This window comes from Dipodomys spectabilis, unplaced genomic scaffold (genome assembly GCF_019054845.1).
Source record: "Dipodomys spectabilis isolate Male_0828 unplaced genomic scaffold, ASM1905484v1 ptg000327l, whole genome shotgun sequence".
NCBI lineage: Eukaryota > Metazoa > Chordata > Mammalia > Rodentia > Heteromyidae > Dipodomys > Dipodomys spectabilis.
The window spans coordinates 1,949,464-1,972,153 of NW_024871004.1; the positions used below are offsets into that span (position 1 = coordinate 1,949,464).

Genomic DNA, 22,690 nt, shown 5'->3' on the forward strand with positions numbered 1-22,690 from the left:
TCAGGGACAGTGCCCAAGCCCTGAGTTCAAGCCCCAGGACAAAAAAAAAAAAAACTTTTACAAATTTCACAGAAAAAAAAGAGCTGCTATATTATAGCACAAATACAGCCTGGTGATCACAGTTGCTCAGCCTTAAGACACAAATGTGTACTACCATTGTTGTGAATTCTATGTCTAGGGTGCTCTGGAACACTGAACAGCATGCTATTGAAGACACTAAGCAGTCCTCGCATCTTCTATCCTTTTGTTCTACTTTGTTTGAAAATTTACACATTCTTAGGATAAACATATAGGATTTTCAGAGGAAACACTGGGGAAGTTTTCTTGGCAAAGCAAAGGTACAATCTAAATAACAGGAGCCCAAACAGTTTCCTAATCTTATTATGTATGATACACACAATAAAAGAGCCCTCACCAATACTTAAATGTTTTACACAAAAAGCATGTTTAGAGCATGTTTAGGTGCACACCTGTAATCCCAACACTTGGGAGGCTAAAGCAGGAGAACCTAAAGTTCTAGGCCAGTCTGGATTACAGAGCAAGCCTTCCTCTCATTAGAAGGAGAAAAAAGGCACAGAACCTGAATGCAGACTGCCTAGTATCACTTTCCAATTATGAGCTTTTGTATGTGCCCTGTACTTTCTTCAGGTATAATAACAGTTCCTATCCATATGTTGTTGTGTTTAAGGCACTAAGGGCTTGGCATATAATAAATGATGAATATCAGCCCTTATTATTACTAATAACTGAGTCCCAAGAAAATGCTCAAAACCAAGTAATTCTGTTATAGGAACCAATTTGTAGGGCCATGATCATCAAAACATTGTTTTTATGTGGAAAATAATAGTACTACAACAGCATTCAATATGTACAATTTAGAAACTCCACGTAGATGTTTTATTTTGCTGCCCATTAGAATACAGTGAGATATAGATACAAACCCACAGAGGTGGGGACCCAGCTCAGTGGTAGACAGCATGCTAGAACGTCCTGTCAACTCTCAGCACCAACCACCCCTAAAAAACAACAGAAAAACTAAAACATATTCTTAATCTCTACAATTATGAAATTCCAGTACATAGCTGAAAGTATGAAACCTTTGAAGCATCACCAGTGGAAACCTCTGCGACCACTGATAATGATTTCAAATCACTTGATAGACACAATGCAAGACAAGTGCCAGCAATCTGCAAAATAATCACACACCCTCATACATGTGGTATCACTGGTAGGGTGCACTTTGTAATACTGGAAGCAACAATTTATACACAACTTTAGAAAGCTGTGACACACACTTCTGGTTTCAGCGATACTCATGTAGCAGGTAAAGGTAGGTAAAGCAGGTAAAGGGCTCCTCCTAGTCACAAAGACCTATAAACATTAAAACTTCTGATCCCAATCCCATCAACAGTTGCACATCAAAGGTTGATGAACAAACAAATTCCCTGAAGGCTATGACATTTTCTACACCTTGGGGAATTGTGAGAGCAAGATGAAAAAGGCTCTGGAGAAGACTGATTTAGCAGTATTAGGAGACTCAGTACTCAACAAAGAGTGGCTTCCGATAGCTTTCATTAGGCTCCAGTTAAATCACAATCAAGTGGATCAGATCAATCTTTTCATTAAAGGAAAAAGCATGAGTAATTCCACCAAAAGTTTCTCATCTCTATAGTAATATCATTATTTTAGCTTAAAAAATCCTCTAATTATTTAAAAACAAATTGAAACTGAAAAAATAAAAATAAAACTTACTATGTTATTCTTATTCCATAAGTAAACTAGCCACTATATTTTAAGAGAAATAATACAGGAAACCTAAAAGAAAAACTCACCCCTGTGACTCGAGCAATTTTGAACATCCCATAAGCATAAAGCTGAATAAATCCAGAGCTTCCTCCAAGGACAAGAATATTTAATCTAATAAAAAAATGTAACAAGCAGAGAACCAGTGAACAACACAGATGATTGTGGGTGTTTTTTATATTTGTTGATTTTATTTCTACACTATCTTTAAAATATAATTAGCATGAACTTATAGTACAAAAGTGTTACACTGTGATATTTACAACATGAATATAATGTACTTTGATCAAATTTACTCCTAATCTATATTACTCTTTCTTAACTATCCTTCCTCCCTATCTATCCCTTCCTAAGTTTCTGGAGGGCTTCATGATGGTATTGTCATACATATATATATTCACCTTCCCTCACCATCTCTTTTTCCTTTCTCCCTCCTGCTGGTTCCTCTTCTCTCTTTTAGATGACCGTGGTTTTTTTAGCCAAAATATCAATTGTTACTGCTTTCATCTAATCTGAGTGCTAAAATTCCTCTTTGGGGAAAACCGATACACTAAGCAAACACAGCAACTCTCAATATTCAATCACAGCAGGCCATTTCTTTTGTTTCCGAAGAACAATATATATTTCTTATAGCTAACATTAAGCATTTATAGTAACATAACATACTAATAATTGTATTCACATACAGCCAATAACAAAACAGTTTTATTATGGATATGACACAATGAAGAACTTGGATAATTAAAATTGAAATTTTAAAAATTCTAGTACTATCCCCTTTTACTTATTAAAAACAAGTATACTGCATTACTGCTAACACATGAAACAAAGAATGAGCACACAGTAAAAACAGCAAGACGGTGACATCTATTATTTGAAGACACGGAGTGTCTACAATGAGATAACATAACAAAAGATTTGCTCCTGAAAATTTGGAAATGTTCCTCCAATATGAAAAGTGACTTAAAGAAATCAGACTTATTTAAATTAGATTTACCTGACATCTCCCAAGCGTTTAATAATTTCATCAGAATTCTCCTCACTACAATATAAAAATAAATTGAGTCATCTTTCAACCATGTTCTTTCAACTAAAAAAAACCATTATTTTATTTGAAAACAACAAAAAAGTACATCTTACCTAAATATTTTTGAGGTGCTGCTATAACGAGAGAAAAGAGAGACAAAGGTAAAATGATACTCATGAGAGAAGTATGTACCAATATTTAAAGCAGATTAACCTGCAAGATTAAGTCCAAAGAAATACAACTCTGATACTTTTTTGGTAATGTGGGCAGCTTGGGTAAGAGAATGTTTGACTCATCTTCAGCATTATAGAAGGATATTAGAACACTAAAAGGAAGGGGAACCAGGCATTACACAAACAGTAATAAGTTACTTCTCTTTCTATTAAAAATATATTTTTTAAAGACTCATTCCATAACATTAAGAAGTAAACATATGCCAGACACCCTGGCTCATGGCTCATGCCTATAATCCTAGCTACTCAGGAGGAGGCTGAAACATGAGTGTCACCGTTCAAAGCAAGCTGGGGCAGGAAACTCAGTGAGACTCTTATCTCCAATAAACCACCAGAAAATGAGAAGTGGTGCTGTGGCTCAAGTGGTAGAGGGCTATCCTTGAGCTAAAGAGCTCAGGAACAGAGCCCAGGCCCAGAGTTGAAGCCCCACAACCAACAACAACAACAAAAAGTAAAGATATGGCACAGATAGTTTACCTGTCTAATAATCACAAATAAGAAATGATAACAACAGAAATTTCTTTTGTTTGTAAAAACAAATGGACCTACTGTTATTCAACAGTTTTCTTGGGCTGGGAAGGTGGCTCAGCGGTTGAGCGATTGCCTTGCATACATGAGGCCCTGTGTTCGCTTCCTCAGCACCACATAAGCAGAAAAAAAAAGGTCAGAAGTGGCGCAGTGGCTCGAGTGGTAGAGCACTTGCCTTGAGCTGAAGAGCTGAGGGACAGTGCCCAGGCCCAGAGTTCAGGCCCCACCACCAGACCCAAAGCAAAAACAAAAACAGCTTTCTTAGCATAAAATACCTTCGGCCAGGTGCCTGTAATCCTAGCTGCTCAAGAGGCTGAGATCTGAGGACCATGGTTCAAAGCCAGCCTGGGCAGGAAAGTCTGTGGGACTTTTATCTCCCATTAACCACCAGAAAACAGGAAGTGGAGCTGTGCCTCAAAGTAACAGAGCACTAGCCTTCAGCATGAAAGCTTAGGAACAGCACTTAGGCCCTGAGTTCAAGCTCTTATGACAGATAAAAAAAAAAAACACACACACAAAAAATCCACCTTTCATATATACTCAGTATTGGGATACTGAAAATATATGATTTTTAAACTCAAATCTAAGAAATTTTGCTACTAAAAGTAACTTTACAGAACAGTGCAATTAATATATCATTTAATTACTGGTTCTATGGCTTACATACATTTGCCATCTGACAAGACAGCAGGTACAAGAGACTATATCATAAACTTTGCAACAGTCTCAGTAGCTGGGATAACAGCATGTGGGTTTATAGGCATGTACTACTGCACTTGGCTTATAAATAGGTTTATTTCCCCTTGTCATTCTCAAATAAGACTGGAAACAGATAAGCTAGCAAATGAAAGAATGGGAACTTAGAAGTATTTTTCACACTTTTACACAAAGTAGCTATCCTGAGTTTCTAGACTTAACAGGAAACAATTCTAAACCATGAGTACCAAGTATTGAGAACACAGTTAGCAAGAAAGTGAGCTGGGATAGGAAGTACAAATATGGTCTGCTTCTCTCACTTTCTAGAAGATTCACTGATTACCTGATAATGGATTAATCACTGTGGATTCATGTATATTTCAAATGCCAGGCTACCACCTTTTATCTATTTCTTTCAGGCCCTTCATCAAGTTGTCAGTTAACATTCAGGATTTACAAATTTATTTGATATCAAGTTAGTAAAATTTAATCAGTAAGGAGGAGGTGAGGGAAAAAATTATTTTTTTAGGGGGGGTGGTTGGTAGTGGGGTTTGAACTCTGGGCCTTGAACTCTAGCCTGGGTGCTGTTCCTCAACTCTTCACCTCAAGGCGAGTGCTCTACCACTTGAGCCACAGCGCCAATTCTGGTTTTGTGGTAGTGAATTGGAGATAAGAGTCTCATGGACTTTCCTGCTCAGGCTGGCTTTGAGTGGTGATGCTCAGATCTTAGCCTCTTGAATAGCTAGGATTACAGGCGTGAGCCACAGGCTCCCTGCAGAAAAGTAAATTTTTTAATCCTCCCTTCCCCAAATTCAACATCACCCAGATTCACTAGCCCCTCAGTCTACCTTTACTGCAAGCTTTACTTGTCTATACTATTTTGAAAGCATTTTTGGAAATTTTACTTCTAGTAATTAATCTAAGGAGTAATTACACAGAGTTATTTCAAGTACTCAGAATGTTTATACAACATTGCTTATAAAAACCCAAAACTGACAATTATCTAAAACCACCACAGGAGTCATATTAAGTAAATTAGAATATATGAAAAAGTGAATTGCTATGCAAGCATTTAACATTAATGTGATAAATCTATCTCTATTGAGCCAAAAAGAAAAAAATTATGTACGAAAATAGGAAGCATCATTAACTTTAAAAAATTGTATTGTTATTATAAAGGTGATGTACAGAGGGTTTACAGCTCACTGACTTAAAAAAAGTGCACACATAGATCTCTATTTGCATATATCAAGCAATGTGGAAAACTGTTCACCAAAATAAAAGCAGTTGGTACTTTTCAGTGATAAGCTTTCAAAGAATATTATTTATTTGTTTGTTTATTTATTTTGGGTCCAGTAGTGGGGCCTGAACTCTAGGCCTGGGCGTTGTCCCTTAGCTCTTCAGCTCAAGGCTAGCACTCTACCACTTGAGCCACAGCACCAGTTCTGGCTTTTTTCTTTTTGCTTATGTGGTGCTGAGGAATCGAACCCAGGGCCTCATGCTTGCAAGGCAAGTGCTCTACCACTGAGCCACCTTCCCAGCCCGTCAAAGAATTTTAAGTCCTTACATTTACCTAGAAAAAAATTAAGCAATGAAGAATATATATTCACTTTACAAAAGCAATTTGCTTTTTTCTTAGAGTACTAATGATGCAGACAAAGTTGACACTAGGATTTAGTAGTTTACAGAGCTGACTGTATGTGTACCACAGCTTAGAAAAGGACTGTCACTGTGAAATACCTGGCAGAGAAGTTCAGTCATCATAGCCCTACCAGCCACGATAGAAGAGGTAGCAAGAGGCAAAAGACCACACAGAAATGAAAGAACTGGAGTCAAAGCAGGGGTCCTCATGTGTGACCTACTTATTTATATTATGCATATCTTATTCACACTTATTCATACATATTCATAAGAATGCTTCCGAGCCTGTACAATTACCACTGAAATATTTTCTGGGTAAAAGGCCATGATGGCATTGATTAGACTGGCAAACGGCAGCTGGTGCTTGACCAAAGGGTAGAGGACAGGAGTATAGAAAGAACAAAGTTAGAGTTTACTGCACTTATCTTTGCCAAGAAGCCACATTTTTCCAAAGAGGTATCTCCAACAGATAGAATTCGAGCTATGAAAAATGTTTAACCATTTAAAAAAATTCCAAAGGACGGGGCTGGGAAGGTCACTCGGTGGTAGAGTGCTTGCCTTGCATGCCTGAGGCCCTGGGTTCAATTCCTCAGCACCACATAAGCAAAAAAGAAAAAAAGCCAGAAGTGGCACTGTGGCTCAAGTGGTAGAGTTCTAGCCTTGAGCTGAAGAGCTGAGGGACAGCACCCAGGCCCAGAGTTCAGGCCTCACAATTGGAACCCCCCCCCCAAAAAAAAAAGAAATCTAATTTTGCCCAATATTGGATTATGTGACACTTGTTTACAACTAGAATATACACTGATAATCTTTGGTTTTTGTTTGTTTGTTTTTTGGGTCCAGTCAAGGGGCCTGTGGCCCAAAGGGGTAGAGTACCAGCACAAAAGCTCAGGGACAGTGCCCAGGCCCTGAGTTCAAGCCCCAAGACTGGTGCATATGTGTGTGCACACGCGTGCGTGCACTCACACACACACACACACACACACACCCTAACACCAGTATTTCTTATTATCATTTTCTATGACCTTAGGAGCATTAACACCTTGGGACTAGCTAGGTAGTGACATTCTAGGTAAATGAGAGACACCCTCTTCTTTTGACATGTAAGAAAAAGCCACAAAGGGGAGAGGGGAGGGCTGGCACTGTCTCTGGCAAGGGAAGACAGGCGGGAAGGAAAGATCTGGAAACTAGAACCTTCCGATCGCCCGCACCTTCACACTCCTTGCAGAGCTGGGGGTCCTTGCATGTCCTCTGCTCTCTACACTGGAGGCAGCGGCAGTGGCTACAGATGGCTCTTTGCCGTTCCCTGAGGAAGGAGAGGCTGCGGTGCCCTATGCGAACTTCGCCCTGGGGTGATGCCAATGTGGGCCGCACTACTTTCCTCTCCTCTTTATCTCCCAATAGGAGGGAGCTGACAGCTTGGCCCAGCCAGCAGAAAACCTGTGAGCCAGGCTCCACTAGACAAGCAGGCCTTCACCTCCCTGAGGACTGGGGACCTGAGAGAGCAGACACAGGCAGACATTTCCCCCACCGCAGCCAGGGCAAAGCTGTCCATGGCCTGGGCAGATGGCACCATCCCCATGGCCCTGCTCTAGCTTGTCTTCCCCACTGTCTCTCCCATCCTCTCCTTTTCCACACTGGTAGCTCATGCCTGTCTTCCTACCTACTCAGGAGGCTGAGATCTGAGGATTGTGGCTCGAAACCAGCCCAGGCAGGGAAGTCTGTGAGACTCTTATCCCCAATGAACCACAAAAAGCTAAAAGTAGAGCTGTGGCTCAAATGGTAGAGCATTACTCTTGAGCAAATCAGAGCTCAAGGGCAGCACCCAGGCCCTGAGTTCAAGCCCCATGACCTACTTAAAAATAAAAATTGGAAAAAAAAAATTGAAAAATCAAGAGAGTTTCCCCCAGTCAGAGATTTTTACCCAATTTGAGGACCCCACCCCAGCTTCTATCTTCTCATGGGATAAAGTCCAAAACAACCCACATTTTGGTCTCATCCAAAGTCCCAGCTGTGACCTCTGCTCCATCCCCTTCTCCTGCTGCTCTCCCAACACTAAGCAGGCAAAGGTGGGCATTAAATGTCCTTTGAATGCCAGTTAGCTTGAAACACATAAACGCATAAGTGATGTTAAACAAAATCCCTACGAACAATGACACGGCATTAGACCATGCCTGTGGAGAATGTACACATTGGCAGAGAAGCAGAGAGAACACTGAAATAAAAGGTGGGGTTCTAGCTAAAATCAAGAACTCTAACAACAACAGATGCTGGAGGGGATGTGGACAGAAAGGAACCTTACTTCATTGTTGGTGGGAATGTAAACTTGTTCAACCGCTTTGGAAAGCAGTATGGAGGTTCCTCAAAAGACTCCACATAGAGCTCCCCAATGACCCAGCAATCCCACTTTTGGGCATTTACCCAAATGATCACAAACAAGGCCACACTAAAGCTACCAGCACAACTATGTTTATTGCAGCATTATTTACCATAGCTAAGATATGGAACCAACCCAGATGCCCCTCAGTAGATGAATGGATCAAGAAGATGTGGTATATATACACAATGGAATTCTATGCCTCCATCAGAATGAATGACATTTCCCCATTTGTTAGGAAATGGAAAGGCTTGGAAAAAATTATATTAAGTGAAGTAAGCCAGGCCCAAAGAAACATAAGTCCCATGGTTTCCCTTATTTGCAATATCTAGTATAGGTATGAGTCAAGCGGAAAAAGTCAGATAATGTGATGTTAGGAAAACGAACCCTCAAATATGTATTTTAATGTTTTTGTTTCTTTCATGCATGTGTTTCTAACGCATTTATAAGATTATTTCTTTGTTGCTTTGTATGTCCCTCCCCCACAGTGTAACCCCCGCTTTCACTATATTTGATGTCAGTATAACATGTGGAGGAGATGGGGACAAACAAGTCGTTTAAGGATTCAGGTGGACCTGTTGCAACAATGAGAAGTACAAAATGTCATGTCAAAACCAGCTTTACAATGTCGGTGTGGTGGGGGGGGAGGGGGGGTATGATTGGGTGGGAGGGAGGGGGGAGGCTGGGAAGGGAGGTGAAGGGTAAACAAAGGAGGAGGCTGCAATGCTTGGTAAGAAATGTACGCATTATCCTGCCCATGTAATTGTAACCCCTCTGTACAGTATGTTCTCAAATAAAATAAAATAAAATTAAAAAAAAAAAAAGGTGGGGTTCTGAGGCAGGCTCCAGTGGCTCACATCTATCAATCCTAGCCACTCAGAAGATTGAGATCTGAGGACCGTGGTTCAAAGCCAGCCTGGGAAGGAAAGTCTGATGAGAGTCTTTAGTTCCAATGAACCAGCAAAAAGTCAGAAGTGGAGCTGTGGTTCAAGTGGTAGAGCGCTAGTCTTGAGTAAAAAAACTCAGAAAAGCACCTAGGCTCTGAGTTCAAGCCCCAGGACCAGCACACACACACACACACACAGACACACAGACACACACACACACACACACACACACTCTTCAGCCCAGGCCAAATCCTCTGTTCAGGACTTGACACAAGAAAACATGAGTTTTACCCCCAGGAAGTACGGCATTTATTTAGGCACAAGAAAGCCGACTCTACTTCAGCTCCCAATGGACACGCTGACACTAGTCAGAGGGGCCCTGGGGCCTCGTCTGCGTATGACTCATGGCTGACCTCCCTGAAGAGCACTAGGCCAGCGATTGCAAAGACACCAGAGTAACACATGCAGCCACAGAGGCGATACTCAGGAGTGGGGAGCCTCAGGGGAGGGTGGCACTGCTGAACCAGTCAGACACTAGGGAGAGAGCTCCAACCAAGAGCCAGCCCAAAGGTCACCGCCGTGGAGAACCAGCAGACAAACTTCCTGGGAGGAAGTCTGAGGACATGGAGAACGTTCCAGATGAGCATCTGCGACTCCCTGACTTACATGTTCTGCGAAGATCTCAGAATAGATTCCCCCCCCCCCCATTAAAATGGAGGCACCTGGTAGCTCACACCTGTAATTCCAGCTACTCAGGAGGCTGAGAGCTGAGGATCGAGGTTTGAAGCCAGCCTGGGCAGGAAAGTCCATGAGACTCTGATCTCCAGTGAACCACCAAAGGCCAGAAGTAGAATTGTGGCTCAAGTGGTAGAGCACCAGCCTTGAGCAAAAATAGCGCAGGGAAAGCACCCAGACCCTGAGTTCAAAGCCCAGGACCAGCACAATAAATTTAAAAAAGCAACAATGAACTTGATACATGGCTCAAATGGTAGAGTACCTTTACTCCACTTAATTAATTACCAATTCATTAAAGTATCACTTTAATAAGAGACAGGAAGCATAGCTCAAGTGGTAGAGTGTCAGCCAGGAGAGAAAAATCTGAGCATGAGCAAAGGAGGTCCTGAGTTCAAGCCCCAGTACTATCACACACACACACACACACACACACACACACACACACACACACACACACACACACCCCAATTGACTTTTGGTTGTTAAAATTATGATTAGAGAAGGATAAGGTGACATCTAATACTAGTACCCAGACAATCATGCAAAATGTCAAACTGTTGTTGAATGCAAAGGAATAAAGAGTGATATTCTGGGGCAAACACAGGCACACTGTCTCCAAGGAAGGAAAAGAAGAAGGGGAGGGAAGAGAGGAGGGGGGGAAGGGGAGAGGGAAGGGGAATGGAAGGGGAGGGAAAAGGAGGGAAAGGAAGGGAAGGGGAAGGGGGGAGAGGAAAAGGAAGGGGAGGGTAGGGGAGGGGATGATGACATACTATCAGGGACCCATCTGCCCCTTCCTCTAGGTTGAAATTCAAAAATGTTCCCAGCAAAAGAATGGAGTCTTGTTCAGCCTGGATGGGGGGCAGGCTGGGGGGGAGGGGGTGCTAGCGCCCAGGCTAATTGTGCTCTGCATTTGCAGGGTAGTCCCAGTCCCCCACCACACCCAAATAGCACCGCCCCACACGCATGACCCCATAGATCCTGCTCTCTTTGGATGCCAGACACTGACCCCCCAACCCGGCTGGCAGGGGAGGCTGCGGACAGAGGGGCCACATCCTCTAAATAAACAGACACCCAGGGGTCCCACAGGTTCTCAGGAAGTATTGAGCTCATCCACTGGCCAAAGAACCCACGTGCTCCTAAGAGACATCGGGAGAGACAAGACATGAAATGTATCCGAGATGCCGCCAAAGCTGCTGGCTGCACCGGAGAAATCTCAAAACAAAATACAATCATAATACAGCGGGTGTATTATATACACCAGGTTTAATACATCAGGTACCAGTGGCTCACACCTGTCATCCCAGCGACTCAGGAGGCTGAGATCTGAGGATCATGGCTCAAAGCCAGCCTGGGAAGGAAAGTCTGTGCGACTCTGATCTCCAATGAACCACTAGAAAACCAGAAGTGGTGCTGTGGCTCAAGTGGTACAGCACCAGCCTTGAACTCACCACACAATTCTGTACTGCCACCTACACACTTGGGAGACCTCAGCCTATCATGATCATGGGTGAGCAAGGAAGCCATTCCATCCCATGGATTTGCAGACAATTCATAAACCTGTCCCTTAGCTCTTTTGCTAGAGACCTAGTGCTGTACCACTTGAGCCCAGCTCCATTTCTGATTTTCTAGTGGTTCATTGGAAATAAGTCTCGTGGATTTTTATGCCTGTGCTGGTTTTGAACCTCAATCCTCAAATTTCAGAGAAACTGGGGTTCCAGGCATGAGCAATCGGCACCTGGATTCTCCTGAATTTTTACCCTAGCTGCTCTAGAACCTCCATCCTCCCAATCTCTGCCTCAGGAGTAGCTAGAATGATAGGAGAAAGTGACCACACCTGGCTTCACATCCTTTCTGGAAAGCTCCTTTGAAAACAACAATGATTAAAAAACCCATCACTGAAACAGCACTCCCGCCGGCTATTCTCGAGTAGGGAGAATCACGGTCAGTCTCCACACAGAGTCCGAGTACACAGACAGAATGCAGGCAGAGACAGGTGCAGGAGAGTAGACGGTTTCCCAGATGCACAGGGGGGTGCTCGGGACGTATGTACAGCAGGAAAGGGGAAGGTGGAGAGGACAGTAGCCAGAACTCAGCCTTGTGGGAAACGGGATCACCACGTGCGGGGCAATTTCCCGCCCTCTTGTCCTCCACAAAGTACATCAAGACCCGGAAATGGGCTATTTTGCAGGAATTCTAGTCATTCATTCGAACCAAATCAGCCTTGTGTGATGTGCGAAGAGACAAGGCTCTAGAAGGGCACTTTGGGGGACGTCCCAAAGCCAGTGTGGCTAAGGAGTTCCTTCACTTACAATGTAATCTGTGCCTTCCACCCCCAGCGGGCCACACATCAGGAGCTCAACTCTCAGGAGACCTACTCGGAAACCTGGGTGGTATCAGTGCCACCCCAAGTTCTGCAGCCCCTGTCTCTGTGCCTCTGAAGGGCAGCAAGAATCACACAAGGCCAGTCTCCTGAGGCCTCCACGTGTGAACCTGACACAGAATGCCAAGGGCCAGCCACGAGCCTCCAAGGACATCTATCCCATCAGCACCATAGCTGCCGGAAGTCACCACCAGCAGAGACCAGTCACAAGTACCAACGGGAGACTATCCTAGTCAGATTCACACCAAAGGCCTGTAGAGCTTTCACCCCACCCTTTATTTTTTATTTTTTCAAAAACACTATCTCAAGCTCCCTATTTCTAGAAACCTACTTGTGTTTTCCCTTAACTGCTCTCATCTCGCTTTCTGTAAATAAATGTTGATTCACCGGCAAAACAGACTCCAGGAGAAGGTTCTTGAAAGAATCGGGTGTGTTTCAGTAGTAACCTTCTTGGGTTTTTCTTCTTGAAACCAAAGCACCTTTGTAAATAGGCACAGAATAAATTTTAAAAGAAAACAGCTGGGCACCAATGGCTCATGCCTATGATCCTAGCTACTCAGAAGGCTGAGGTCTGAGGATCATCGTTCGAAGCCAGCATGAGCAAGAAAGTCCCTGTGAGACGCTTATCTCCAATGAACCACTCGAAAACCAGAAGTGGCACTGTGGCTCAAGTAGTAGAGTGCTAGCCTTGAGCACAAGGAGGCTCAGGGACAGCGCCCAGGCCCTGAGTTCAAGTCCCATGACCAACTAAATAAATAAGAGGTCGGGAAGATTAAGGAAGTAAGATCGTGTTTGTTCCAGAAAATGGAAGGACAGAGAGAGGACCTGGGATGACGAAGGGGTGAAAAACCCTCATAAGACCTGACCCCAAAACCACTTAGGAAAAATGCTAGGAACACAGATGAAGACAGGAGTTCGAGGACAGACATGCTCAGAGCTTATTTCTAGCTGAGGAGAACAATCAAGAATTGCAGCGGACAGCCCCTTTGGGATGCAACTGGAGGAGAGAAGAGCTTTGAAATGGAGTTGGAGGAATTTGGGGAAACAGCATCCCCACAGAAGGATGAAGCTAGATGAAGACCGAATGACCAACACAGGTGCAATTGGTTCAGCCCTCCTCCTACATCACTACAGCTAGACCGGCAAGGCCTTCCCTCCCTTCAAGTCTAGTCTCCATCTCACTCCAGTAGATTCTACGTGCCCCTCCCTATGATAGGTAGGCCAAAGTGGAATTGTTCTCAAGTCATTTCCAGCAGAGGTGGGTGCAAATCAAACAAATAATGACCCTTGAGTTTCATCCACAATTCCTGGAGTTTCTAACAAGGAGAAACACACACACACACACCCAAGGCACACATACCCAAGGCGCACACACACACACACACACACACACACACACACACACACACACAAAGCTCCCATTCTGACACTCCAGAGGCACACCTGGAGTTTCTAACAAGGAGAAACACACACACACACACCCAAGGCACACACACCCAAGGCACACACACACACACACCCAAGGCTCCCATTCTGACACTCCAGAGGCACACCTGGCCTGCCTGGTAGGAACTCCCAGCCATGGTCACTCAGTCGGTCTGTGATCACTGCCCCTGCCTAGGTGGAGCCCACCAGCAGAGGTCTGAAAACACAGATCCATGGGGCGTGACTTGATTTCCCTGAATATTGTAGACCCTACCACACACACCAGAAAACCCAGATTACACTCACTACCGCTCCTCCCCAACCCACCTCCACCAACAGGCATCCAGAAGAAAAACAACAGAAAAGAAATAGGTAAATAAATGAACACACTGGGCTTTGTTCAGGAACACAGATCCATAAATCTTGATCTTGATTGGCTTTTTTTTTTTTCCTACCTCTGTACATCTGGGTTCCCATTTATTTTAAAACAGAGAAAGGAGGAAGCCAAAAAAGGTGGTTGTGCAAAAACGACGAAGCCAGCCAGGCTAACCATCAGTGATTAAAGCCACAGTCAGGTGAGCAAAGTTGTCTCTTAAGGCTTCCTCCTCCTCCTCCTTGCTCTTCCTCCTCCTCATTCCTCCTTCTCTTTTTCTTTTTCTCCTCTTCCTCTCCTTCTCCTCCTTATTCTTCCTCCTCACTCTTCCTCCTCATTCTTCCTCCTTCCCCTCTTTACGCTTCCACCAACCTCTATTTTGACATCCGCATGACCTGATGGGCCCCAGAAGATGGGAGGATGGAAGTGCTTTTATCTCCAATGAGCCAGCAGAGAGGTGGGAAGTAGAGCTGTGGCTCTAGTTCAAGGCCAAGGAAGCTCTAACCTACAACTCTCTCCCACCCCCCTACAATACCCAGAAGTCCAGTGAAGGATTCTGCCCACCATGTCCACCTCCCACCCCCAGCCAGGCCTTACATTTATAGATCCACCTTGGCCTCTCCTCAGTTCCCCTCCTGCTCTGGCCTCAAAGGCAGAGTCTTGTGCCTCTGCCTCCAGGCGCTGCCCTTCAGAGACCCCTAAAAATTCATCCCCAACAGTTCCATTCCCAGAGTACCACATCTGGCCTTCAGGCTGAAGGCCAGGTATGAGAGCTTGCACCTGTAATCCCAGCTATGCCAAAGGTATGCATGGGAAGAGCACCATCTGAGGTCCCCTACCTGAATAAAAGCAGCTAAAGCGAAAAGGGCTGGGTGCCCAGCTAGTGGAGGGAAGCACCCACCCATTGAGTGAGTGAGAGAAAGAGAGAGCTAGAGAGGGGGGGGAGAGCAAGTGAGCACATCTTCAGCTGAGCCTCGGTTCGTTTTTGTGAATTGTCTTTCCGAATGCAAACCACAGCGTGGAGATTCGAAGGCGAAAAATCAATTTGGGGGCGGCGTCTGTCCAAACCACAACCCCAGGGGCTGGGTGATGCAGTGCTTGGGGTCTACCCCCGCCCCTTCCCCTGTCCACAGTGAGGGAGGAAGTGCTACAGGATCGGGCATGCCCAGAGGTTGTCCTGGGCGCCCCCCTTCTGCCCAATCCCCCCCACACCCCTCACCCGGCCTGCTCTGTACCCCCAGTGAAAGCGGCCAGTGTGTGCACGGCACAGCCTTCACCACTCCAGAAACACAAGGGCCTGGGCCAGCCCCTCTCTGTGAACAGCCAGGCCTGGGCCCCCATCCAGCTCTGTCTTGGCCGATAGTCAACCAGCAGCTTCCCTTTCTTCCTCCTGGCCAGCAAGAAAGCCAGTGGCCAGGGAGGAAGCTTGCTTCGTGTGTCCTTCACTAGCCCCTCAGCTGGACAGCTCTGGTGAGCTAGATCAGGGAGCTGGCCCCCTTCCCGCTGGCCAGAGAATGCACGCACGTGCCCCTCATTACGTGTCTCCCTGAGTGGGGGTGCAGAACACGGAGGGCTGGGCCCTCCACCAGCTCCTTCTCCCTGTGTCCTTCCTCCTCCTCCTGAAACCACTCTCTCCTCCTTTCCTGCAATTCATCCTTCAGGGGGAAACTGAAATATGGGCTGGGGGCCGGTGGCTCTGGCCTGTCACCTGAGCTGCTCAGAAGGCTGAGACAGGAGGATCTTGGTTCAAAGCCAGCCTAGATAGAAAAACTCTGTGAGACTCTCATCTCCAAGGCACCAGCAAAAAGCCAGAAGTGAGACTGTGGCTCAAATGATAGAGCACTAGCTTTGAGCAAAAAGAGAGTATCCAGGTCCTGAGTTCAAGCCCCAGGATCTGCACCAGAAAACAACCAACAAGAACAAAGGAAGGGGAGGCACAGAAATGAGGGGACAGAGGGTGAACAAAGGCAGCCGTGGTCCTCACTGGACACCACGTGGAGAATGAACTCTACCACTCCTGGGTGGGGACGGGAGGGAGAAACTGGGGGAGAGAGCGAGGGAAGGGAAGACATGGTCCACAGAAAAATGAGCTCACAACCCAACTGATGTCACTGTCACCCTTCTGCACGTCATCTTTATCATCACAATAAAAAAATCAATTGTGGGCTGGGAAGGTGGCTCAGTGGTGGAGTGCTTGCCTTGCATGCATGAGGCCCTGGGTTCAATTCCTCAGCACCGCATAAGCAAAAAAGCTGGAAGTGGCGCTGTGGCTCAAGTGGTAGAGTGCTAGCCTTGAGCTGAAGAACTGAGGGACAGTGCCCAGGCCCAGAATTCAGGCCACAACCAGCAAAAAATAATAATAATAATAATTGTAATATGGACTATCCCTCTCTCCCCACACACTCTTCTTGAGATATCTCACCCGGCCCTGAGATGGTCTCCAAGCACTCTGTTCCCACAGTGCTAGAAGGCAGAGAACAGAGTCCAGCCCCAGTGGTCACCCGTGTTTGGCAAATCTGTCTGTAGCAGGTATTTATTGAATAGTTGAATAGAGAAATCACACACACACACACACACACACACACTTAGAAAAGACAGAAGTTGGGCACCAGTGGCTCACACCTGCAATCCCAGCCACTCAGGAGGCTGAGATCTGAGGATCAATATTCAAAGCCAGCCTAGGCCAGGAAGGTCTGTGAGACCAAAAAGCCAGAGGTGGAGGTGTGACTCAAGAGGCAGAGCCACCAGCATTGAACAAAATCAAAATTAATTAATTAATTAAAAATTAAAAAAACTCAGGGCAGCACTCAAGCCCCACAACTGGCACCAAAAAAAAAAAAATTAATTAAATAAAAGAAGACAATGTGAAAGAGAAGAGATGCCAAGATATCAGATAAGATCAATTACAAAGGGGGGGGACCCAAAGAAAAAATAAGAAAGCAAACCACCCATTAAAAGAAAGACCCACTGGACATGGGTACTGAGGAGCCGCCAGCCCTGAGGCAAATCAACCTGGAGACCCTGGGCCTCACTTTCCCCCATCTCTTAAATGAGAAGCCGGCAGTGGACATCTTTCTAGCAGGTCAGAGCTGGACGTTTCCGGTTTCCTCTAATCCACCAGACCAGACAACCCCTGCCCCCAACTTCATTAACTCATTCATTCATTCACTTAGTCCACACGTGTGTATTTCATTAGGTGCTACTAGTCACTCAACAATGTTAAATACAAGTGCTGAATTGAAATCTCTCTCCCCGCCCTGGAGAAGTTCACACACTTCCCGTTCTCCAGCTGGATGCGTGAAGAGAATTTCGGGGCACCAAGTACACCTGAAATCCTGAGCAGCTGCCGGTAGCTTCGAGAAGGCCCAGAGAAAGGCCACAAGGCCACTAACCTGGGAGGAGCATGGACATCCAACCACGAGCGCGCCCTTCCAGCTCACACCACCACTCTCCCATCCCTGCCCCCCGGGTCTGAGGCACCCAATGGGTTTTGTGCCACCGCCAGGGCCTGGGCAGGCCCTGAAGCCCACCCCTCTCTGGACTGCCTGCTGCTGGCCCAGCCCCGGCATCCTGGAAGAGGCCATCAATCCCACCACTAATCTCCTGTCTCTGGAGAATCCCCTGCGGTTGAAAGAGGAGATCCACTTTAATAAAATGTGAACAATTCATTAGACCCATAAACTCCCCTTTTGATCTCTATTTACAGAGAGGGTGGGGGAGGGGGGTGGAGGGACTCCACGAGGATGGGGCTGTGCACACCCAGTGGCAGAGAAGGGAAAATGGGAGTCAACTGTGAGGAAGAACTTTCTAGAATTGTCAGGGAAGCTTGGAGGATGAGGCTGAAAAACAAAACAAAACAGAAGAGCCGTGCCTGGCCAAGACCATCCACACCCCACCCCCTTGGGACAACCTCCATCTTTGTAGTTCAAAAGAGGAAATGCAGGGAGGGAAGGAGGCGCGTCTCCGTTGATAGAGTGCCAGCCAATAGGTTCAGGGACCAAGTTCAAGTTCAAAACGGAAAAAGGAAAGAAAAGCACACTAGCTTGGAACCACCATGCCCAACCACACATAGCCACAGAGGCGTGTCTCCGTTGATAGAGTGCCAGCCAATAGGGTCAGGGACCAAGTTCAAGTTCAAAACTGAAAAAGGAAAGAGAAGCACACTAGCTTGGAACCACCACGCCCAACCACACACAGTCACAAGGCCAGTTCTCCCTGCCCCTTCCTCACACCCTGCCTCAGACAACTGAAGGGATGTCAGCCCACAGAGGGGAGCACAGATGTCATTGTCAGTTGATTCTTGAACAGCGAAACATAAAATGCCATCATCATCTTCCCTGTCCTCTCCCGCCCCATCCTCAAATTCAGCAGAGATGGGAAGGATCTGGAAAGATGTCTTATGATGTAAAAAACATGCTGAGAGCCAGATCCACTCAGCCTGCTTCTCCCTGCCCAAGATCACTTCCTCCATCTGCTGATTTCAGCCCCGGTGCTGTTCCCCACCCAGCCTCCCCTGCACCAGGCCCTACCCATAGGGGCCATGAGGCCAAAAGCCAAGAGGACAGGGAAGAATCTGCTGCCATCTTTCTAGATGCAAGGCCCTACAGTTCCCTCCGCCTCCAGTAGGAGCCGCTCTTCTCAACCAGACTAAAATAAAAGAAGGAGGAGAAAGAAGCCAGGCACCAGCAGCTCACACCTGTCATCCAAGCTACTGAGATCTGAGGATCGAGGTTCAAAGCCAGCCCAGGTGGGAAAGTCTGAGTCTCTTGTCTCCAGTAAATTACTGGGAAAAGGTTGGAGGTAGTGGTGCTGTGGTTCAAGTGGTAGAGCACTCACCTTGAGCTCAAGCGCTCAGTGACAGCGCCCAGGCCCAGAGTTCAAGCCCCCCCAAAAGCAACTGGTGTGCAGAGGGGGTGATTTTTCGAGAGGGATTTTTCTCCTCCCTTCCCTATCCTGCCATTTATCCTCACTTACTCCTCTGCCTGCTGCATCACCCCTAAGAAAAAAATCACCCAGTAGCAGAGGCAGACTCTCAGACAAGACAGGCTTCCTAGAGCCAAGGCCAATGAGTGAGAAGAGGAGGCAGGCCGGAGCCCATGGGCCACCATCCCCATGCAGGGACCCCAGCCAGGCACCCCAGAAACACGGCCCCCAGGGGGGCTGGGCCTCCTCGCTTCGCAGCACCACTGACCCTTCCTGGGAAGTCTTGGTTTCCTATTAATTTCTTGTCTTAATTGCATACCACACGTGCTTCTCATTGCTGTTGCTATTAAAGCTGCTCTTGCTCCCACCAGCAACCTTGTCATGCATGCCACGGGGGAGGGGGCAGGAGGAGACAAAAGCCAACCCAACTGGCAATTCATGCAGCCAGGAGGAGAGGAGAACAAAGGCTCCCCCCTCACACCGACACCTCGCCTTGGGGGTCCCCCCCACCCCACAAAGGCCCACCTGTGGCCACTCCCCCAGAGGCCTTGGCCAGTTGGAACCCCTCACCCCCACTCGGGTCCTTCCCCTCCACAGCCTCCTCACGCCCTTTCTCTTCTCTTCCTCTGCACCCACCTTCTGTCACCCCCTCCCTCCCCATTGCTGGTGGGTCCTGGGGTCCACACATGACAACTGGAAACCTGGCTTTGTCCCACTGGGTGAGTGGGGAGGGAGGGGGGCTGAGACCCTGCCATCGCCCCAACCCACTCCACGCCAATCACTGGGAGACCCAAAGGTACTCACCTGCCAACTCCACCTGCAATCATGGCCCACCCCACCCCTGCCTCTGAGCTATTCTGAAGAAAGATGAAGAGTTCTCCCAGCCCACCCCCTTCCTGGAGCAAGCAGGTGGAGAAGCCAGCTGAGGGACCTCCAAAGTGAGCAAGCACCTCGAGGATGTGTGGATGCGGTGGGACTCGAACCTCTCAGTCTGAGACACCTCGGGCACAGACTGGAGTCTCACACACACTCTGAAATAAGAGGAGATGACTGGGCATCTGGCTGACATCCATCCACCCTTTCTGGCCAATTCTTTTTTTTTTTTTTTTAATAATCATCTACCAGAGGGCGGAGGGACAAGCGCCTTCCGCTGACTCTCCATCTCAATGGTTCCAAAGCATTGCTGCTTCGTTTTTTTAAGACCAGAGATGGGAAAATAAGTAACACACATAAATAAAGGGATGAGATATCGGGAAAGCATTATTGATGATTCTGCTTTAGATTCCTTCCAGACCTTGATCCCAAGCTCAGGCTGGTGTGTACCTATTCTCCGAGTTTGCAGCTGTCTGTTGAGAGGCAGGAAGCTGGGCCCTGGAAGATCGGAAGCTCCAGCTGTTGCCACCCCCCAGCTGGGTAGTGATCCCATCTTGTTTTTCCCTCAGGAGTTACCTTGGCTTGCCCAAGTGGCTCATAGAAGAATCAGTCTTTCTTCAGCTCTCCTCCCCCCCCCCCCCCCACACACACATGCACACACACATTAAGATGCTGCCTAACCGACATTTTGCCATATTGTGAAAATGGATGAGAGGGGAAGGTGGGGGAAATGGAAGTATCCATGTGATTTTCAGAGCTGGTAAGACAGACATACACACACACACACACACGTATGTACGTGCGGGGTCAGTACCATCCCTTTGTTCAGCACAAAAGCTCTCTCACGTGTGGACTCCCTTCCCACACGCCCTGCATTTTGAACTCAGGGAGAGAGCCATTTGCAACCACGGAGCTCCAGCAGTTTGCCCCCCCAAAAAAGGGAGGGAAGGGGGAGGGGGGAGGAATGTGTGGGTACAAATAGATGTGTAGACACAGGAGAAATTTACAGCTCAGAGAGAATACATGGCGTGGAGGATGATTGAAAAACATAAAGAAATAAAGAAATCTCCCCCCCCCCAATCCAAATGAAAAAGCAGATTACAGACACAGTCCCTCCTTGCCCAGCTCAGGATTTTAAGGTCTCCCTCAGCGACCCCCTGGGGGGGGGGGTGGAACCTGGCAATCCTGCCTCTCCAGCCAGCCTTGGCCCCTGGGCGACCTGGCCTCCAGGGACGGGAGGCAGCACGGGACTAGCGGTCTGCCCTCGGGATGGCCGCAGTGACCCTCGCTGTAATCCTCTCTCCTGATTTTTTAATGTAAGGGTGGAGAAGATCATTAGGATGGGGTGGAAAGATGGAGCCAGGAGATAGGGGCGTGGGGGTGGGGGTGGAGACATTAGGCACAAGGGGAGAAGTGTGGGGGGTGGAATCTAGATAGATGGAGCACATGGGGACTGGGGAGGAGGCTCAGTGGTAGAGCGCTTGCCTTGCATGCATGAGGCCCTGGGTTCCATTTCCCAGCACCACATAAGCAAAAAGAAAAAAGCCAGAAGTGGCGCTTTGGCTCAAGTGTTAGAGCGCTAGCCTTGAGCTTAAAAAGCTGAGGGACAGTGCCCAGGCCCAGAGTTCAGGCCCCACGACCGGACCCCCCCCAAAAAAAAGAAAAGAAAAGAAAAAAGAATAGATAGCTGGAGCTCTGGGCAAAGAAAATGGCATTTAACTAGAAAATCATCATTCACTCAGAGGCCTACCCATCCTCCCACCTGCCCCCTGCCAGGATCCCCCAATAAAACCTGCTTGATGATGGAGGGGAAAGAGGCCGCTTTCTTTGTAAGAAGTCTTCCCCCCCCCAAAAAAGCATTATTTTTCAGATCCATTTTTTGGGGGGAAAGACCCAAAAATAAATGAATAAAGAATCACTTGAAGGGAATGAATAGTAGAGACCCCTTTTGTGTGTGTGTGTGGTCCGGAAAGGGGACAGGGGTGCAGGGAGCCCCTTGCCCCCTGTGAGGAGCGGGGTGGTGGGGTGGGGGGAGGCACAGCCGGTGCGGGGCTCACCTGGGTGGGTAAGAGCCGAACCTGTAGCCAGGCCGGTCAGGGCAGCGGCCAGCATTGTTGGGTGGCTCAGGCCTGGGGTGCTGCCTGTCATATCCACCTGGGAGGGAGCCAGGGAGCTTGCATGGAAATCTGGCCCTGGGGTCCAAGGGCGCTGTGGGGCAGCCCCAGCATGGGCGGTGGGCCGGCTGGCAGGTGGGCAGTCCAGTCGGTCAGTCGGTGGGTGGCCCCGGTTTCCCCCTCCAGCGGCCCGCTTGGTGGGGCTCCTACTGTCGGTGGGGCTCTGTGCCTGGCTCTTCTTCCTGACCCTCCTCTTCCTTACAGAGGCTCAGCAGCGGAAGCTAGGGGTGGAGCAGCAGGGCACCGGCTGTGTTCCCCAGGCGGCAAGGGAGCATGGCGCAGCCGCCCCTTCCTGGGGGGGGGGGAGAGAGTGAGAGAGAGAAAGAGGGTCAGGAGGGGGGCGGGGAGGGGAGCGCGCTCCGGGAGAGATCCCGAGTGGGTGGCAGTGGAGGAGGAGCCCCACACCCCGAGTGTGTGTGTGTGTGTAAGGGGGGGCGCCAGGCAGCGCCGGGACGGGCGACCTGAAGGGGGCTGGTGGGGGGGGGGCGGGCGGGGGGGAGGCGTGCACACGGGCACACGCGGGCGAGCACGGCAGTCACTCACACTGGGAATGGGCCAGCTGATGCGGCCAAAGCTGACAGGTAGGGGGCACCCGGACCATGGCGGGGCCTCCTCCTC

General features: G+C 47.7%; 1 protein-coding gene across 1 annotated transcript in view; it reads right to left on the minus strand.

Annotated features, from left to right (window-relative positions):
- LOC122128263 (anaphase-promoting complex subunit 4-like) overlaps positions 1 to 22,690 on the minus strand; it is a 55,733-nt gene that overhangs the window by 32,003 nt on the left and 1,040 nt on the right. The window contains 6 exon segments of the mRNA XM_042702523.1: positions 1,090 to 1,187; positions 1,833 to 1,917; positions 2,801 to 2,845; positions 2,944 to 2,970; positions 3,081 to 3,155; positions 21,956 to 22,052. Coding sequence (XP_042558457.1) covers positions 1,090 to 1,187; positions 1,833 to 1,917; positions 2,801 to 2,845; positions 2,944 to 2,970; positions 3,081 to 3,155; positions 21,956 to 22,052 — 427 coding nt within the window.